Below are 20,299 nucleotides of genomic sequence, written 5' to 3' on the forward strand. Positions count from 1 at the left end.
CACATTAGATATTGCTCGATGAATATGAGTGAACTTTCTGCAAAATTGCACTGTATTTTACAATTTTATTTCGATAAAAGCGCAAGTATTGCGCAGGCTCATGAAGAAACGTGTGTTGTTTATGGACAACGTTATCAAAAGCAACGGCCAAAAGATGATTCAGTTGCTTTCGTTCTGGCGACCAATCACAGCAGAAGTGGATAGTATTCTGGCAAAAGTCAGTAAGACTGGCATGTAAGCTATAATGACCGCCAATGACCTAAATATCCATTACAAACAGTGTTAAATCATTTGGAGAAAGCTGGCTACAAAAGAAAGTTCGACGTTTGAGTGCTACATGATCCATTATCTGACTCGAAAACATTTACTCTATCGAATTTTATCTGCGAATCTCGACTGAAATGTAACGAACTTGAGCCATTTCGAAAGCCGTTGATCACGAGTGGTAAAAAGTGGATAAGCTACGTCAACAATGTGCAAAAAGCATCGTGGTAGAAGCGAGAAACTTCATAATCTGTAGCAAAGCCCACAGTGAAACCCAGGAAAGTTGTGTGTGTATGTTTGATGGGATTGGAAAGACATTGTACATCACGAGCTGCTGCTACCAGGCAGAACGATGTACTCTGACCTGTACTGTCGACAATCAGCGCGAGTGGACCTAGCGATTGAAAAGGAACTGCGGGAACTGGTTAACAGAAAAGGTGTCGTATACCACGCTGACAACACCAGACCGTATACATCTTTAACGACCCGTCAGAATTGAGAACTTGGGAGGTTTTAAGGCATTCATTGTATATCCAGGATCTGTTACCATTAGACTACCATTTTGTTTCGATCTTGGCTGAACTCCCTGAATGGTGTTAATTTCAAAAGAGACATGTGAAAGCCACGTATCACAATTTTTTGACCAGAAACCACATAAATTCGATAGCGACGAGATTATATTGTTCCGGAAAAATGGCGGAAGGTCATCGAAGAAAACGGTGCGTAAGTGGTTCCATAATGTTATGTTCAAATCAGTAAATATATTCTTAATTTTAACCCCCAAAGACCCAGGCAACCTATTGAAATTAGGAAACAGATTGAAGGTTTAGATTGAGAATCAGCATAGGTAGTGATGGTCAAATGGCGGCCCGCTCAATAGAAAGAGAAATGTGTGATTGGTTGCGGTTAACTCCATGCGTAACAGAAGTGTGTAGCTGGCCATCATAATACTCCTGAATCGAGAATGTATTTTTAACTATGAGAATATTTTCTTAACCTTTGAATTACTAAGTTCATTTTGCAAGGTAAGGCTGTTAATAGCGGACTCTGTATTAGAAAAATCGGAATTTTCATAGTTACTTGAAATGATCATAGTTCAGGTTCTAACTATCCTAGACACATGAAGAAAGAATCAGGATATGAGGAATGCAAAGAAGACTCAAATGTATGATTTAGGGTGCGGGAAATGAAAATAGAAAATTCCTCGCAAGTGTTATTTTGTTCTGGCCTGCAGTGCCTTACATATTGGCCATTATTGAGCATAGGAATACCACGTATGAAGGACTGATATAAGGCACTCTGGTTCCTTAATGTCAAAATAGCAGATTCTTCACATAGATAAATCTTCGGCAGTTGTGGTATAGTTGCTGTGTTCGGAGCAGTGTGTGTGTGTGTGAGAGAGAGAGAGAGTTTTACAATTCCCTAAACTCAAAAATAAAGTTTGTTATAAGTACAATTAAGAAAGAAGTTATCAATAAGGTAAGAACAGACTACTCAGATGACTCCAACTTTCCAAGTATTTATACCGGTTCTTAAAACGAAATCCAGACGTTAAGGCACTATGACATTTTGAAACATTTTAGAAACAGTATTGACAGGGGATTCATTCTGCAGAAATAAGTGGAGCACTTTTTTTTTTCTAGAAAGATACAGAATGACATGGCAAATATATATATATATATATATATATATATATATATATATATATATATATATATATATATATATATATATATATATATATTCTTTTTCTTGATTTGCTATTCACACAAAGCGTTCTCGTTTTACGTACTGTTCGATGTTCCTAATTATTAACAGGTTATATCTAAAAATTAATGTGTGTTATTCCTTTGACTTCTTTTAGTGTTCAGAGTAACGTTAATTTTAAATGTAATATTCTCTGTTAATACCGAAGTATATAGAACGTAGGTGTACAACCTAACAATTGACATTAAACTGCTAACAAAGCACTTAGGCAAATCCCACTTGTATATCCGGGCTCTATCTTTCAACAGAATGTAGTGTTGATTTGAAGTTTACATATCCTACATTAATATATTTTAACACTTCTATTAAGTGTTTATTGTAATATTGAAATTAATAAGGTTCAGTTGGCAGTAATACTTATGTCAGAATATAAGGTGACAATGCATCCCTGATACTTTGTGCATTTTGCTACAATAATACGAGTATTGAAAATAGTGAGTTTTCATACTGCTTCTCGATTTTTGTACATCATTACACACAAGCAAAGTTTTCGTTGTTTTTGTCTATTCACTTTTTTTAAACTGTAATTTCCATATTCAGAAATATGAAAAGCACATAAATGCTTGATGTAGACAAATAACAAAAGGATATTGTTCAAGAGGGAAATAAAGCAATGTCGTACAATGAATTTGCGTAATAATTGGATGTTTCAAATCAACGGGAAGTTTCTGAAAGTACAAAGTGGGTATTTACAAAGTGTAAGTGAATGTTCACATTGCGTTATTTGTGTGGTCTATCATAACATCCCCCCCCCCCCCCTTTTGCATATAGCGCAACAACCGCTTCTAACAGTGCCTGAAATTACTAAGAAAATATGAAGTCCTGTAGAGCCTTATCAGTTCATAAGGACCCTCAACCGCTGACCTGCTAAGAATATTTCATTCATGCTATAAATTATAAAATGGTAGCAGTTGGGAAAGGCGCGCCTAGAGCGCGTAAGTCAGCTATGATCAGATGTTACAGAAAGTCACAAGAGCAAGTTTATATTGTTCAGTAGTGATGTCTTGCATTAAGTGCCTAAAGGGAAAAGTTTCTATCTAAAGTACTGAATTCGTCAATAGAACTAGCAGTTATGTTATTTCGCGCCTTCGTGGAAGATTTGCACACACGTCATATGATATGGAAAATAATTAATCATATTTTAACTGAGTAACAACCTAAAACACCGAACAGCTTTGTCCTGTCTAAATATCTTATAACCGACACACTTTCACTGTCAAGTCATTTGCTTTGTACAGTGAGCTGCGAAAGCGTGTGAGTGGCTAAAGAACTCTACAGAAAAATTCGATTAACTCGAAGGAAATACCGCATTCAACTGTTGTTATTCATTTCGCGTCCATACTCAAGGCGATGCATTGGAATTTTTTTCAATTAACTTCGTTTAACTAGAAAATTGTTCATCTAGTACCTCTTATTATAACATTTTACGGGTTGATAAAAATTATATATAGTGGCGGATTCAGGATATGATCAAGGGAGGGGCTAAACCGTAGTTTGCCGCTTTATCCAGTGTAAAACAGGATTAAAGTCCATTTTATCCAATGTATCCCTTGGATCCGCCCTTGTATATATATATATAAACCTCTCAAACCGAGAATGTTTTTTTTTTTTCCTCACCAGTATTATGTGTGATTGATTAGAAATGTTACTGCATCTGTTTCACAACAATGAACCGTGGAAGACACATAGTTTAATAAATTAATTCATCGATATTAGAATTCTTATAATGTGAAAACATACAGATTAGAATCAATTCATGGCATTGAAACCGAAATAAGCTGAACAGAATAGCTAGCTAGGTAGTCATAGTAATAGCTTGCTCCCGCAATCTGCTCTCAGAGAACCTTATAAGACAGAAAATCTAAACTAAAGTGTACTAAGATATAAATTTTAAGAAAAATTGAGTGAAATTTGTTACATCTGGATAGATTTCAGTGCATACATGCTTACTTCTTACAGTAAATAAATGTTTGCCTGATGATTACGTAATGAAATAAATTGACCCATAATAGTATTTAATATTGATCATTTACTGACTTACCTCTTAATGTGAAGAATTGCTAAACGGATTCTCCGAAAACCTTCTGACCTTGATGACTTGGAAATTCCCACTGCAAACTTACACCACATCTCATGACTGAACAATAATATTTTTCATTATCACTGGTACCTCACAGGTAAAGAATATAGCTTCCCACTTAGCATTCCAGCTTATAAAATTCCTTAAAAATCAACTTTTTGTTAGTCATTAAAAATCAGTGTGCACTTCCTAACATTCTTCTGAACCTTGAGCGTAACAATCACTTTCTGTTTAAACATGTGTGTAATTTTAAAAATATTACTTTTTAAGTATGATACTTACCAAAGTGATTGGCCTTGATTTCCCTTGTGACGTAAGGAAAGAAAGGAAAAAAAAAAAACTAGCATTACAGAAATTGAAGAATGTCATCTTACTAGAGATGCAAGTGCTCGGCAAAGCTCTTTTCCACTTTTTTCTTTTTATAGTATTTCAACTTAGTTGAAGAAATAACTGCGTTCATCTTTCTCTTCGCTTCTTTAATATGTACATTCTAAAAAAAAAAAAAAAAAAAAAAAAAAAAAAAAAAAAAAAAAAAAAACAATCGTAAGGTTCAATAAATCAAGGATAACCAATCTCTTGATAGAAAATTAGAGGCAAATCGATGGGGACAGTGGGTTTTCTAGTTCAAATGAATTGTTTGAAGAGTTACTAGAGCTATATTCAACGACAAAAGTGTTCTAGTGAAAATCTAATAATGTTAGCTGTAACATTTCTGAAATTGTTAGACTTAGTGTAGTGGAAAAAATTATTATTTAGAATTAATACATAAATTGAACTTCAGTAGTACGGTTTTAGAGCTAAAGACTATGAGGAAGTGTATCTACCTATATATATAACATTTATTGAGGTCGTTAAAATTCGAAAAGGTGGCCGTGTGTGGCTGTAATTTTGTAAACTGAACTTATATTAATTTTAACAAAATATCTGAAGCTCACAGTAAAGTGTTTCCAGAACAGAGAACAAAATTATATACCAAAACAAAAATTGCTTTATATCTTTTTCTTGGTTTATGATACTTTTTTCTTGTCTACCAAGTGAGTTTAGGCAACCAACATGACCATTCTGATACGCTGGGTTGCATAATGTACACTTACTGAGTACCAATTCAGTGCCACTTAGAAAATCAATAAAGATATCCAGCCCTGGACTGAACATAGAACTCATGAGTAATGCATGTTGTAAAGGCGCCTTTTTTAATTGTAGAATCCACAACAGAAAAGCAAGGTGATACTAGAATAACAAAACAATAAGTGAAGGAAAAGCGAAAATTTCCTCTTTTTTTTTTTTTCCTTTCTTTCTTATCCAAAAGAAAGGTCTGCTTTTATGGGAGAACCTTCGTCTCAAAAAATACTACATTTTTTGCATCTCTACTTCCTACATAATTGAATGAATCACTACATTGAATATTAGTTGTTATCCCATGTATGATAAAAGAAGTTATGCATTATAATTTGACAAGTTTGTAAATCATGCCCTGTTTTTTGAGAGACAGTAGCGGTTACACATACGAAAACAGGAAAAGCCATACGGTACACAGATCCTCAACAAATGCGTTGCAGATAATGAAATCACCTGTTCTAATTACATCGCGTCCATTTTTTTTTTTTCCCTCGTCACTTCACTGTTACTTTGATATTTGGAGCGTTTGTTCCTTTTTGTTTACTGTGGGAATTCTTGATTCAGTGTCTACAAGAAGAGTAATAACTGCAATGCAAGTAGATCTAATCATTTTATTTTTTTACCAAAACCTCGGAATTCACCATATCAAAAGCCTTCGCTTAAGTTAACATGCACCATATACCCGATACAAATTAAAAATTGAAAGGTAAATGAAATGAACCTGTGGTTTCGATTTTTCAACCGAAGTAAACTACTACTGCAACAGAAGACAGTAGCATCCATTGCTGTTCCTTCACGACAGAAAGGTTCTATTTTGGGTTGTCTCAAAGTTCAAATAACTCATTGAGAAATGTTCCCTCAAGAACCCGATGGTAATCTTTCAGCCACCTGTTAGGTTGTAAAGAATGCAGACCAATTCACTACACAGCATATTACAGAGATGGTCACAGAAACGAAGACTTCTTGTGCACTTGATATCTTTCTACATCTAGAAGAGAATTGTCTCCATTGGATTCACTTGCCGTGCGTTTCAAGATGCAAGAACATGTCTTTCTTTTCGAAAGCTAGATAACACCGTTCAGTGCCCCTCTATCTTTCTCCAGTTGTTTTTCAAGACTGATGATTGATTCATGAACGATACGCCGATGGCCAAGAAATATTCTTTTTCTATGCCCTATTTTTAATTGAAATGACATAAAAAAGAAGCTTTTGGTTTAGAATATTAGTTCAAGGAAACGAAATTAATCCACTTTGCATTTAGCTATAACGTAAACTAGAAACTGAATATTTGTGAAAATATTGTGATTTTTGTCGTACAAATGAAACTTCAGGCATTGCTTAATTCGTCATTTGTTTGTTAACGACATTTCACATTGAACTTTTTAAAAATAAATAAAAGCCATATGTGTACACTCAAGATTAATTACCAGCTTAACAATCTGTAGAATGACAAAATTAGTAATTTTTTTGAAAAAAACATTGTCATATTACTTTTCATTATATTTATTCATGATAGACAGGATTTGTTATATCATGATTTCGTAAAACAGAAAAACACATTAATAATAAGAATATCAGGATTTCCACAGACCTGGAATGTCAGAGAAACCAAGTAGTCGTTTCCAATAATGAACAAAGATTTGAAGTGAGAAAGGTATTTGGGATTCAGAAATCATTCGATACAGCAATATAGAGTAAGAAGTTACAGATACCTTAAGTCATATTAAGGTGTGTTCTGCTATGATTTGTAGTTTGGTTCTGAACTCTGAAATCAATTGAGCTACAGCATCTTGAATCCCATAATCTAGACAGTGTGTGGCGCCTCTAGCCTGAACTGAAATACATACATCTTTTTAACTGTCTTTAAAAAGAGGACGAGGATGTCAATTCGACCTGCTTATTTGTGTGGATGCGTAGGTTGAGGCATAAGTCTTCCGACACAGATTGACGGATTTTAATGGTTCTTTATTTGTTGTTTTATTCTTTTCCGGTTGTTTCACATCTAACCATAGTTTTCCGAGGTAGACCATGCAGGTTCTTAATAGCTGATAGTGTTCATACCATAATTGTATGTATGATCACGCATAATTTGGACATAGGTGTACCAATTTCGTTGCTTTTCTTTTGTATGAAAAAGACTCTTGCATTGATTTCATTTAAATTTAATTAGGATCTTGATAGTCAGCTGAGTTAGACTATGAAATTCCTCAAGTTGATACTGTTAATATCATAATTAACCGACTTCATTCTGCAAGCTCTCACACAACTTGAACACAGATGTACTGATTAGGGATGGCCACAAAGTTCCGGTTCCGCGAGGAACCGGTTCTCGGAGATCCGGTTTTCAGAACTGTTCCGGACCTGGATCCGAAAACCCGATTCCAGAACCGGATCTTAAGAACCGGTTCCAGATCTGGATCTGAAAACCCGGTTCCAGACCTGGATCCTAAAGCCCCCAAAGACCCGTAAAGAAGGCAGAAAGTTCACCTTCATAAATAATGCAAAGAGGATCATGCGCTTGTGCCTTCCCCGCCCAAACGAAAAGGGTCTTTCACACTCACAAACAAAAAGGACACGAATGATCCTGGTTATTGATTAAGTTGCTTCCGGCGTCCATATCTGGAATTTAACTGAAACTGTTGACACTCCGTAAAAAATATAGTGAAGCGTCATACTTGCTTTTGGCGACTTACACTCCTTTACATTCATATACAAGAGCATATTTCGGTAAACCTACCAGTCAGTCTTGTGTCAGAAAATGCTGCAAAATAAAAGGATCAATGGCTGTGAAATGTAATTATGAAATATTTCATTTATCAGTTATATGATGGTGTCCATAAATTTGTTTCTCGTAGAAATACTAGACTGTAAGGAAATATAAATTTTGGTTGTTTTTATGTTAGTTTGAAGATTATAAAGGAACGGAGATGTAAGAAAACCGAGATATATACCATCCTGTGTAATATTTAGTTCAACTCAAATATCAATAACTTCTAGCTGCCTTCAAGGTTACTTTTTAGAAAGCACGTCAATGTAACATACAGTAAAGTTTGTGACACTTCCCAACATGTCATGGTAGCTTTCTTTCATTTTACTTTGTTACAAATTAAAACTACAGTAATTCTGTGAAGACACTGTCTTGAAATTGCGAGATTTTGTCTTGGAGATCTTTCCAGAAAATGCGTTCTCTGCACCACGCCAGTAACGTGCAAGACATTATAGTCGAGTAAGAGGAGTTCAAGAAGGTGAGTTAATAGAAACAATAGCGCCTCAGAAAACTTAAAATGTCAAATAAGTAAAGTGATAAAATTATGTTTGATTTGGAGACATTCTGTTGTTGGGCTTCAACTTGAGTGAAATAATGTAAAGAACTATTTCTAAATTCACAGCAAGATGAGAGGGAGAGAGAGAAGAAATGAGTTTTCTCTCTTTCACGTAACAGTATATTTTTTACAGTCGAACTATGTAATTACACAGACTTGTTCAAAAGTAAATTGAACCTCTTTCGTGTGTATCCTGTGGAATATTTATACTGATTTCCACGTAAGGCATATTTATAATTGCAAACTAATATAAAGAAACAAATGAATAAACATTATCCTGGTTGCCATGCGCTGTGATCTGCTATTACTATTCGGTTCATGGAAGAGCTGTTCAACAGTAGAATTATTTTCAAGGATGCATCATGAAAGAAACTGGACTTCCAAATAACTATTTGTTAGAAATTAAAAATCATTAACAACAAAGAATAAATAAAATACATGAATTTTGGCCCCTCAAAATGTTAGTTTATGTGGGGAAAAGATCTTTCGGTAGACCAAGGAGAGAGAATAATATAAAGTAGTATCTTAGAGAAATGAGTAAAATAACCTTAATTAGATTGACAGGTTAGAATTACTGGCGGGCATTTAAGATTTGTAAAACCATCGAGTTGGTAGCGAGTAGTTCAGATTACAGTACTTTCCGGAAACATCGTAATGTAGAATCACTGAACTCAGTACGATATAAAAGTACATAAATCCAAGTCCGCAATAGTGGAAGCCTAAGTGAGTCTTTAATACAAATTCTACAAAGTACTACCATACCTGTTCGTACTTCGTATACCGATTTAGTATCTATTGATAATTCTCTTCAGGAAGCGTTAATGTGATGTATTCGCTTTTACAGTTTTCTAATCACAGAATTAATTTCCACGTGGCTCTAGCTTCATCCATTTGTTGAAGCGTTGTTGAGTGAATACTTCAACTCTACTGTAGTCCATTTTACCTAGTTACTAAACTAGAAATGCATCGCTGGAGTATCCTTTACGTAACTTTTGCGAATACAATCCATAACAGACATATACAATCCATACGTAAGCTTTTTTTTTTAACTAGGTGACGTTGATTTACCCCCTCCCCCTCCTTCCAAACTTACCGTTGAAAACTAGAAATGAATTTCCTTTTCATAGGCCGATCCCATTGTTCCAGTTTTTCAGTTGAAACATAACATTTTGAGTACTAGATTCCTTATACCTATATACACGTATTTAGTAATCAATATAGCCCTACATTGAGCGTGAATGAATTTGTCAGTGTCATTTTTCTTTTGTTTATTTTCAAATGTTGTAGGTAACTTGAATAATTTGTATCTAGAGTAGAGGAAGATAAAGTCTTTGAATGATCCGTTAGAATAAATTTCCACGTGAGATATCAGGATTGGAATACATTACATTCATGTTATTTATTTCATATTTAAGGTTTCAGGATTGGATACTGTTAGAATAGTAGATATGTATATAGCTATGGTGTTGATTTGGTTTAGAAAACTCTGATCAAATTGCATCCATATGAGATACACAGAATGAGCCTTCTGTTGTTTCCTATTGGACAGATTTCCTTTGTGTATATGTGTGTGTGTGTTAAACGAGATATCAACTCTCTTAGAACAAATCTCAATGTCCTGTGACAGTTTTCATTTGTAGAAACCTTCGAATCCATGCAAAGTGTATTACAAGACACTTTTTTTTTTATTATTATTATTAAGTAATTGTTTTCCGTAATTGAAGTAGAATTAAGTCATTACATGAAATGTGTGTGATTTTGCGTTTGCGTTATATGTTACTATGTTTATATAATTAATAATAAAAGTTGTTTGTCATTTCCATTATATTTTAATAAAGTTTCTAATATTAAAATAGTTACCTAATTCGTGATTAAAATGTGATATGTAGGCTGCTTTTAGAGTTGTACAAAGTTTTGCTCTCTTGAGAATGTTATTTAAGGGAAATAAGGGATAGAATTGATAAAGAATTACTTGTACAGAAATAAAGGGGTTGCTGTCTAATTGTCTTACTTTCTCTCACTCTAGGAAGACAATGAGTCTGTAGAATGCGCCCTAGATGGAGATAGTGACAGTGACTTTGTTCCGACTGAGTATTATGATGAAGATGTATCAGACAATGAGCAAGAAACAGCTCCAAAACAAGAGAAAGAACGCTCCAAAACAAAGACGAGAAACAGAACTAAAGAGCAGCCACAGACAAAGGAAGAGCTTCAAGTAGAATCTGAAAAAGAGGAAGAAATTAATCAGGTTAAAGAGGTTAAAGAGGAAAAGACCAGTACAGATTATGTTTCTAAAGATGGTGATACATACGTTTGTACAGTGTGTGACAATCGGTTTTCAGTGGCAAAATCAATGACAGATCATCTGAAGAAATCTCACCAGATCAAATTGTTCCTGTGTGAAGAATGCGACGAGAAATTCCCAGTAAAGAAAGAACTTAAAAAGCATATGGAAAAACATGAAGACATGGAAGTTGGCGCAGACAATGAAGAAGGAGAATTCCAGTGTGAATTTTGCAATAAGTATTTCAATAATCTAAAAGACTTTAAACTGCATAAAAAGAGTCATCGCGATAAAAATTATCGCTGTGAAACATGTGGAAAGTTCTGCAAAAGCAAGCACTTACTGAAAGTTCATGAAAATACTCACAAGAAAACTCCGTCGTACAAATGTGAGACTTGTAACATAGACTTCACAACAAAAACCAACTGGGAGGTTCATATGAAGATCCATAAACTCAAAAGTGAACGCTTTAAATGCACATACTGTGAGAAGCCTTTCACGAGTCGTGTTCGACTGGAGCGCCACGAAACCTTACATGGTGGTCGAAATGATTTTCCGTGTCCTACTTGTGGCAAAGCATTTGTGTCAGAGGCAGGGTTAAAAGCACATAGTTTGCTTCATTCAGGTTTGAAACGCTTTATTTGTAATTTGTGCGGTAAGGCTTTCACTACAAAGCCGCGTCTTGTGGATCACGAACGCTCGCACACAGGCGAAAAACCGTTCCAGTGTGAGATGTGTGGGGTTAGTTTCGGTCGACGCAGCAATTTACAGTTGCATAAGCAGTCAGTTCACAGTGATGAACGTCCATTTAAATGCCATATTTGTGGAAAAGGCTTCAAGCGTCGGCGGCTGGTCAACTTCCATATTCAGGCTGCCCACACTGGAGAACGTTCCTACAAGTGCTCTCAGTGTAACGCAATGTTTGTGTACCCGTGGCATTTGAAAAAACATACTCGTATCCATACGGGCGAGAAACCTTACAAATGCGAATTCTGTGGCAAAGGATTTAGTACCAGTGACAACAGGAACGCTCATAGATTCATTCATAGTAAGAAAAAACCGTATGAGTGTAGTGTGTGTGGAGCCGGTTTCATGCGGAAACCACAGTTGTTCCTACATATGAAGAACGAGGACCATAACAGTGACACGGTGATTATTAACAAAAAGAATGTTCCGCCAATGCAACAAAGGGAGGTACGACGAATCGATGTGAACGAGGATCAGGAAGCAGTGACTGCAATACAACAGCAACAGCATCATCCTCAACAGCAGCAGCATCCACAACAGGCACCACCACAACATCATCAACAGCAACATCACATACAACAAAGAGAACAGCTGGATCACAGAAACGTAGCAATCGAAAGTAGATCCATAGAAAGCCGAAATATTATGATGGAAAGTAGGAATATGCATATTCAGCCAAGAAATATGTCTGACGGTCAGAGGCACATATATATTGAAGGCGCTAGTGAGCATGTTATTATACCAGATCTCGCAGGAGCAGAAGCTATCCATGTATTTGGTTTAGAGCAAGAGGCAAACGCTCGCAATGAAATGGAAACAAATCGCGATCGTGTTCAGCATGTTATTATCGAAGGCCCTATTCATTTTTCAACACTTGATGGAAATGAAGGTGGTGGACATTTGTTGTCACTGTAATTGGAGAGAGGTTATATATAGAAATCATATAACCTTCGTGAAATAACACAGCAACCCATATACAAAATAAAACTATAGGCAGCAAGATTGTAGAGAAATAGACTTATTTCTTAATGACAAGTGTACTGAATGTTAATAGTATTAAAACTACTTATTTATACAGTTAGTGTTTTATGTTCGTAATTTGATGTAGGTATTTTAATGAGAAATTGCTGTGCATGTATATGTATATATGTGCTACATGTAGAAAAATGTAGTGAGCAATAACTAATAGTAACAGCTTCGCTCACAGTATCCTTCAGTACTATAGTTATTTTAAAATAAAAAGTATATTAAGAAATAGATACATTTACGAGTGAAATAATATAAATATTCTTATACATACAATATTATGTAACTAACCTTCGGTGTTCAAAAGAATTTCGTGTTACTTTATTTCTGTTCTTTTTTCCTTAAATGAAATTTTGTGATAAAACGAAAATCTAAATTGTAGATTTTAAAAACATATTTTCAAACAATATTATGATTCTCTATTATAGCAAATTATTTTTATGATGATTAAGTTACGAAATAAAATTACACTTTTCATTTCAAAATATCGCCTTTATTGTATTGAAAGTAATTTTATGCAATACTTTTGTGATGTATAGATATATATATTGTTTTGGGAAAATCATGTTATTAAATCCAGTGCTTGAGAAAAGTAAGCGAAAACGAAAACAGATTTCGGTACAATATTTAACATTGTATTACACTCATGTTATCAATAAAGCAAAAAATCTCAAATACTAAGTTGTCTCTTGTCTTTTATGGTAGCAATGTCAGACTTTCCTTTGATCTTATGTGTAAAGTTTCATAGAGAAGCTTTGAAAATTAGAAATCTATTGAAATTGCATTTTTTCCAGCCAGCATCTCACGTATAATGTTACAGTTTACAAAGATTGTCATGTCTTTTGATAAAAATTGAAAAAGAGAGGAACTTCGAGTAGGTGTATTTGTAGTGAACGATAATAGCCATCTCAAACCGTTTTCGGTCTTATCTTTGAACTAAAAACAATGCAGTCCTCGACAAGAACGTTATAAATAAACTTTTTTTTTTTTGTTTTCTTTTGTTTAAAGAATTTTGTCTATTAGATACTTTTCCCAGGTGTATTCAACATAATATTCTCAACCCAAAAATAGTAAAACTAATTATTGATATTTATTTTATGTGATTCTCATTCTGAGATAGTTCTTTTATTTTTAAAAAAAAAAAAATGTAAAAATACAGCTTAAATCTGTACTAGCTAGGTATATTGATGGGAATCAAATGAATTACAAATATGCATTTTTGTAAAAGAAAATAATAACATTTAAACATTTACATTTCACGATGATTAGTAACTTCTTAATTCTCAGTTATATTGTCTCGTTTTTTTAATTTTATTTATTTATTTATTTATTTATTTAATAAATTGACGATATGTACGTTAGTGAAATTATTTTATATAAACACTTAGTCAAAATATGCATTTGTTTTCGAAACTAAAACCATTTATTAATAAAAAGTACCAAAGATCAACTATGCTAATGCCCCTTACAGAAGTTTTTAATTGATTGATTGCTGTTAAATAGAAATCCAAAGAATGAAAAAGTGCGGGACTTTAATTCTCACCTGTAAGAGAAGTGGTATAACAAAAACTTCTATTTCTCCCATTCTGTCGCGTATGATTAGTATTAGTTGCTTTGACAGAAATGTTATCTTATTTAGTGTGATACGGGATAAGAGTCGTCGTCGTCGGTATTCAATACACGTAAAAAGATTCTAATGAAACTTGTTTTAATATTCAGAAATAACTGAATACTTTGCAGTGCAGTGACACTGAAAGTTGCATGCTTGTTTTTAGTGCAAATTATCGATTTTTTTTTCGTGTGGAATTAATGAGTATTTTTGTTATTAACTAATGTGATTCGAACTTAAAATGATTGGCCATAGCTGAACTCATTAATTTCAGTATTGAAAGATCATATGTTGATACAGTGTTACTTTTTACAATTTTAAATTTTGCTGTGGAGCAGTTTGATAATAAATTATAGTATTAATATTGAATGAATATCAAATGGCTATCATCTTAACTGTGTGCTTTTTTCTACTCTAGGATGACTGTGAGTCAGTTGATTTCGCACTAGAAGCAGATAATGACAGTGACAGTGATTTTGATCCAGGAAAATATGGCGGTCGTGAGGATGATGCCTCAGACGTTGAGAAACAGCCGGAGCGTAAAAGAGGGAGGCCAAGCAAGGCTGATCGACCTCCCATTAAAATTCAGATAAAACAAAACAAAAAGAAAAAACAGGAAGTGATAGTGTCAGTGATTCAGGTGAAGGAAGAACGTACTACAAAAGTCAAAGAAGAACGTACATCGAAAGTGAAAGAAGAAGGTGCAGAGGGACGCAGAAGGGTTAGAGAAGACAAGAAGGATTATGTGACTAAAGAGGGTGATGAATATGTGTGTTTAATGTGTAACAAAAGATTCCCTGGCACGAGACATGTGAGCGACCACCTGAAGCGCCAACATCGTGTAAGTTTATTTTTATGCGAGCACTGTGATAAAACATACACATCCAAACAGGGCCTTCAAATCCACACCAACAAACAACATTCAGGAATTTCCATTGCGACTCCTACCAAGAGTAACAACAAAACGGAAACTGAGAAAGAGGCTGCTGCTGAACCTGAGGGCGATGATACACCAGACGCTGATAATCACATAGCTGCAAATGATGACGATGATGATGATGGTGGTGGTGGTGAATGTGCAGAAAATATTGCTAAAGATACTGCTACGTCAGGTATAACTACTACTGTAGGTGATAACACAGAAGAAACTAAACCTTTTGAGAATATTGAAGGGGATTTCCAGTGTGAGGTTTGCAATAAAATTTTCAACAATATGAAGGACTTAAAGAGACATCATAAAGTTCACAATGATATGAAATTCCAGTGCAACGAGTGCGGAAAAGTCTGTAAATCAGGCCATTTATTGAAAGTACATGAAAATATCCACAACAAAATCTTCCCGTACAAGTGTGAAATCTGTTCGAAGGATTTTGTTTCCAAAAGCAACTATCAAGTGCATGTCAAAATCCATAAAATGCAATTCGAAAACCTCAAATGCAAATATTGTGGACAGTGTTTATCAAGTCCGCTTCGGCTGGAGCGCCATGAAAGTTTACACAATGGTCAAAAAGATTTTCCATGCACAATATGTGGCAAGTCGTACGTGTCAATTAGCCGCTTGAGGTCCCATACAATCAATCATACCGCCGAAAAGCGTTTTATATGTAGCATGTGTGGCAAGGCGTTCAAGACAAAACCCGAGAAAACTGACCATGAACGCACCCACACTGGCGAAAAACCATTCCAGTGTGAGATGTGTGGGACAAGTTTTGGCAGTAGCAGTAACTTACGTTTGCATAAACGCGCAGTCCATTACAACGATCGTCGTTATGAGTGTCATATCTGTAGTAAGCGATTCAAATTAAATCGTCTATTGAAATTCCACATCCAAGCTGTGCACACGGGCGAACGACCACTTCAGTGTACAGAATGCAGCGCAAGATTCGTATATCCATGGCATCTGAAAAAGCATCTCCGTATTCATACGGGCGAAAAACCCTACAAATGTGAGATATGTGGAAAAGGATTTAATACAAGTGAAAATCGCAAAGCGCATCAGTTTATTCACAGCAGCAAAAAACAATATGAATGTTCTGTTTGTGGGAAAGGTTTCATGCGTAAACCACAGTTGCTTCTTCACATGAAGAACGATGGTCATACTAATAGTACCATTATCGTAAATCAAGCAGCACCTGTAAGTACTCGAGATACATCCGGTGCTGAACGGATGCCTCGAGAGATTCATTTGCAGAGACAAATAATCCCGCAGCAACAGCATGACCAACAACAGCAGCAGCATCACCAGCAACAGCAGCAGCAACAACCTCCACCTCCACAGCACAGACAAGAAGTTGACAATCGAGGTATAATGGAAGGTCACAGACAACTATACATAGAAAGCACCAATGAACATGTCATTATTCCTGACATGGAAGCTGTGTATAGTATGGATGAGCAGAATACAAGAAACAGGGAAAGAGTACAACATGTTATAATTGAAGGTCCTATCAGTTTCACTGAATTAGAAAGTAGTAGTAGTGCTGCTGAACATATGGCTCATGCTATGGGCTTTGGAATAAACCAAGGTAATCCAGGTGCCAATCACATGGGAATTCCAACGTCGTCACATATGATCCCAGTGCCAGTAAGTGGGGCGACGATGTATCAGAGAGATATGTCAGCAGTTATGATGAACAATCATGTTCAGACTTCGGGTGCTCAGAACACTCCAATGATAATTCAAGTCGCAGTTCCTAAACACTAACTTTTTTTTTTTTTTTTTTTTTTAACATGATCATAAACTTGATGTTCTGTATTAGTGTTGTGTAAGTGAACAGGTGCTCAGCTAGAGAAAACTATCGTCCGGTACAGAAATTGTAATATCAATCAATCCTAAAGCTCTGCTAGCGTGTAAATGAAACCCAGTCGCGTGTATGTTTCCTGAGAAAGGATTATGGCATAGAAAATGCTTATATTAAAGCATTCGTTTTTTGCTGCATGATAGAAAATGAATCATATATACATATATAGTTAGATATAAATTATTTGTGTAAGCTGTTTTTAAGAAATCTAACATGGGAAAATATATTATTGAAATATTATGCAATCATTACAACAAAAACTGAACATGACGTGTCGAAGAAATTTTTTGAGAGTTCAGAAACTATTAACTTGTAATGAAGTGTCCATGAATTAACGAAAAATTCAAATTACTTAGGTTCAGAGAAGTAGTGACTTTACTTCTTGGTAGATTCCTTGTCAGTTTTTGTTGACAATGATCATTTGATCTATTGTAGTTAAAATTGCAGTATTAGAAAAATACGCAACCGGTTAAGTGGTACATTGTACAGGCATGTATGTAATAGATTCTATTTATTTTTATTGACATTATCTAGAGTTGAATTATGAGTAATTCGTAAGCATTCGCTTACTTGTGGGCCATGCTGTGCTGTGAACATTTTTGTTTCATTAGCATATGCATAGAATAAGCGACTGCGCAAGAAATATTGTCGTGTAGGGAAAAGGAACTAATTTGAAAAAGTTAATTGTAATCGTTAACTTGTTTTTATGTTGATATACTCATCAGTTACTTTCATTGTTCTTATTAATAAACTGATAACGTGAACGATGTCTCTCTTGTAATGGATCAGTGCATTTGCGTATGACCTCCTGAACATAGTTGGTTTTATACAGTACCGATAGTTAATCTTTACGATGAGCGAGAGCTTCAGTTTTAAGCTTTCGTACTAATGAAGTTCGCAAAGAAAGAAAAAGAACGTTCTGGATCTTTCGACACCGTTTTAGTTGGTATTTGTTTACCAATAAATAAATAAAATTGGAGAATTTAACTCCAAGAAGTCATTTTTAGGATTAACAAACTACAAAATATCTTCTTGGGAATGATTGTGTCGTCTGTGTAAAGAATAGTGCCAAAACCGTAACTATATTTGTGAAATAAAGCAAAAAAGTACACAAGAACGAGTAGATCTGTTTACAAATGCTGGAACATTTTACTATACGAGTAGCCAGATTGAAGTTATGCATGAGATAATGAGTCTCTATACGTGAAGAACAAATACGTATATGTATTTGGGTTCATTATTAAGTTTTGATACACGAGCTTTCTTAACGTATACCTGTACACACACACACACACACATATATATATATATATATATATATATATATATATATATATATATATATATATATTGTTCTTTACGAAAACAACATAAAGTAGAAATAGCTTCAGTTGGAATCATTAACTTTTCGTTTTGAGACAAAAGATTAATTCCACGATTGTAAGAGATCAAAACGGAATTACAATGGAAAAACGTTTTCAGAATATTCCCTTTTACAGAAAAGAACTTGTAGAGCAAACTGAGTAGAGTAATCAAATGGATAGCAATCTCGACTACGGTAGGCGGATACGATGTTAATTATCCCCATTTGGATCGTAACGTTTTCAGCGTCTTGTCGTACAGAACATTACGAAAATAATCTTTGAAATCAAATGAACTCGATTTGAACTTAGCTTTCTGGGCAACACCTTTTGTTGCAAGATCATACCCGTAATTTTCAGCCATCAAACACACAAAAGAATACGTCATCTACGCAAGTAGAATTTGGACGTTTATTGCGCGAGTTGTCTGTGCAAAGTTCGTGCTTCTGTTTGCCCGAAGTTTATACCATCCATTTTTAATCACTGTTCTCAATTTTATCAAGGAATAGCTTTCTCTTTTATATTTAGCATCATTAAAACACTGCTTGGAGAGCCAATTCAAAAAGTAATCATAAGACCTTGCTATACATGTTAAGAATCGTAAAAATTGGTGGAAGGTTCCCAAGCATATTCTCATTAAATATGAAATTAACCTTTGGATCCAGTGGGATTCGGAATATCATTGATAACCTACCTAGCGTCCAACCTAGTGTTTTTATTTTTGATACATCTCTGATTTACTTGAGTTTTCGTAGTTTTTTAAATTTTATTTAACGTACTTCATTGCTGCTCGGATCGATTTTAGTTTTCAAATCATGATGCCGTCAAAATGTGACTAATAAGAGAAATACTCATTTTAAAATTATATGTATCATATGAAATGTAGGTTGTAGAAGACAAAAATCAGGATGAATATTTCCTACAGTAGGAAACGTGTACCAAAATTTGATTACCAGTCTAGGAAGTATTAAGTTTTTCATTCTTTTAAATATTGGATCTCAAAGCAAATATAAAAGAATATAATAGCAACTAAGACGATCGAAATACACACATTAAGATGCAGAAACAATTCCTATTTCTTTTCTATGTAAATCTTAATCCTTCTCATTATTGACTGTAGGTTTCAATGTTTTTGCCTTAGTAAGTGACTTAATTGGACACAAAATTGCTTTTTCTTATATTCTATATCGTAAAAGATACTAATAAAATTATAAATCACTTGTAGGTGGTTGTGTGTGTAAACAGGTTTAATATTGGATGAGATGGTACCCTTAGTTCTGATATTTGTACTTTACACATTGGAGATGGGACGAACTAATAGAAAACCTGTTTTCAGTTTATTTTAAATTAATGCAGCCGTGTAGTTTTTTGTCGGTTTGAATATAGATTAGGAGTAACTTCGTGATGTATGATCCCTTTAAGTAAGAAACATTTGCTTACCACTTAACTGGTTTCGTAAAAATGTATTTTGTGCGAGATGTCTTAATTAGCTTTGTAGTGTATGTAGAATGTATTTACTAATTTTATCATTGAGAAAATATACGTGTCATTAGAAATGTGCTAGTAGATTGTGTTGCTATTAACTAGTAGCAAATTAATCAATAAAAACTTTCATGTTCTTAGAAGACTCTTTATTTTTTCAAATAAATAAGGAACAGTTCGCTGATGTATTTAGAGGTTTCTTCAGAATACTTAGAATATAAGTAAAACTTCAGACTGAATATGCATTGTGCTAACTTAGATATTTAATCATAACATGATAATATACATATTTTGTATTCATTTGGATTAACTTTGGTATGCGTCTGTTACAGTTAGTAATTATTCCCGACAGTTTCAGTGGGAACTTTAATTATCTTCGGCGGGGTTTTTCTGCGAAACATCTACAGCAAACCCATCAGGTCACAGAACTTCCATT

General features: G+C 34.5%; 1 protein-coding gene across 5 annotated transcripts in view; it reads left to right on the forward strand.

The window, feature by feature from the left end:
• The window catches only part of LOC145660590 (uncharacterized), a 121,037-nt gene that overhangs the window by 74,358 nt on the left and 26,380 nt on the right, over positions 1-20,299 (forward strand). For 2 of the 5 annotated variants that reach the window (XM_081725840.1, XM_081725841.1), the window contains exon 3: positions 14,638-20,006. The exons of 2 other annotated variants lie outside the window; for them this stretch is intronic. In XM_081725840.1, coding sequence (XP_081581966.1) covers positions 14,638-16,923 — 2,286 coding nt within the window. In that variant the 3' untranslated portion in view covers positions 16,924-20,006. Of the gene's footprint in view, positions 1-10,579; positions 13,305-14,637; positions 20,007-20,299 lie in introns of those variants that run through there. One more of the 5 variants, XM_081725843.1, reaches the window with a different exon arrangement.

The sequence above is a fragment of the Thermobia domestica genome, chromosome 9 (genome assembly GCF_964235325.1).
Source record: "Thermobia domestica chromosome 9, izTheDome1.hap1.1, whole genome shotgun sequence".
NCBI lineage: Eukaryota > Metazoa > Arthropoda > Insecta > Zygentoma > Lepismatidae > Thermobia > Thermobia domestica.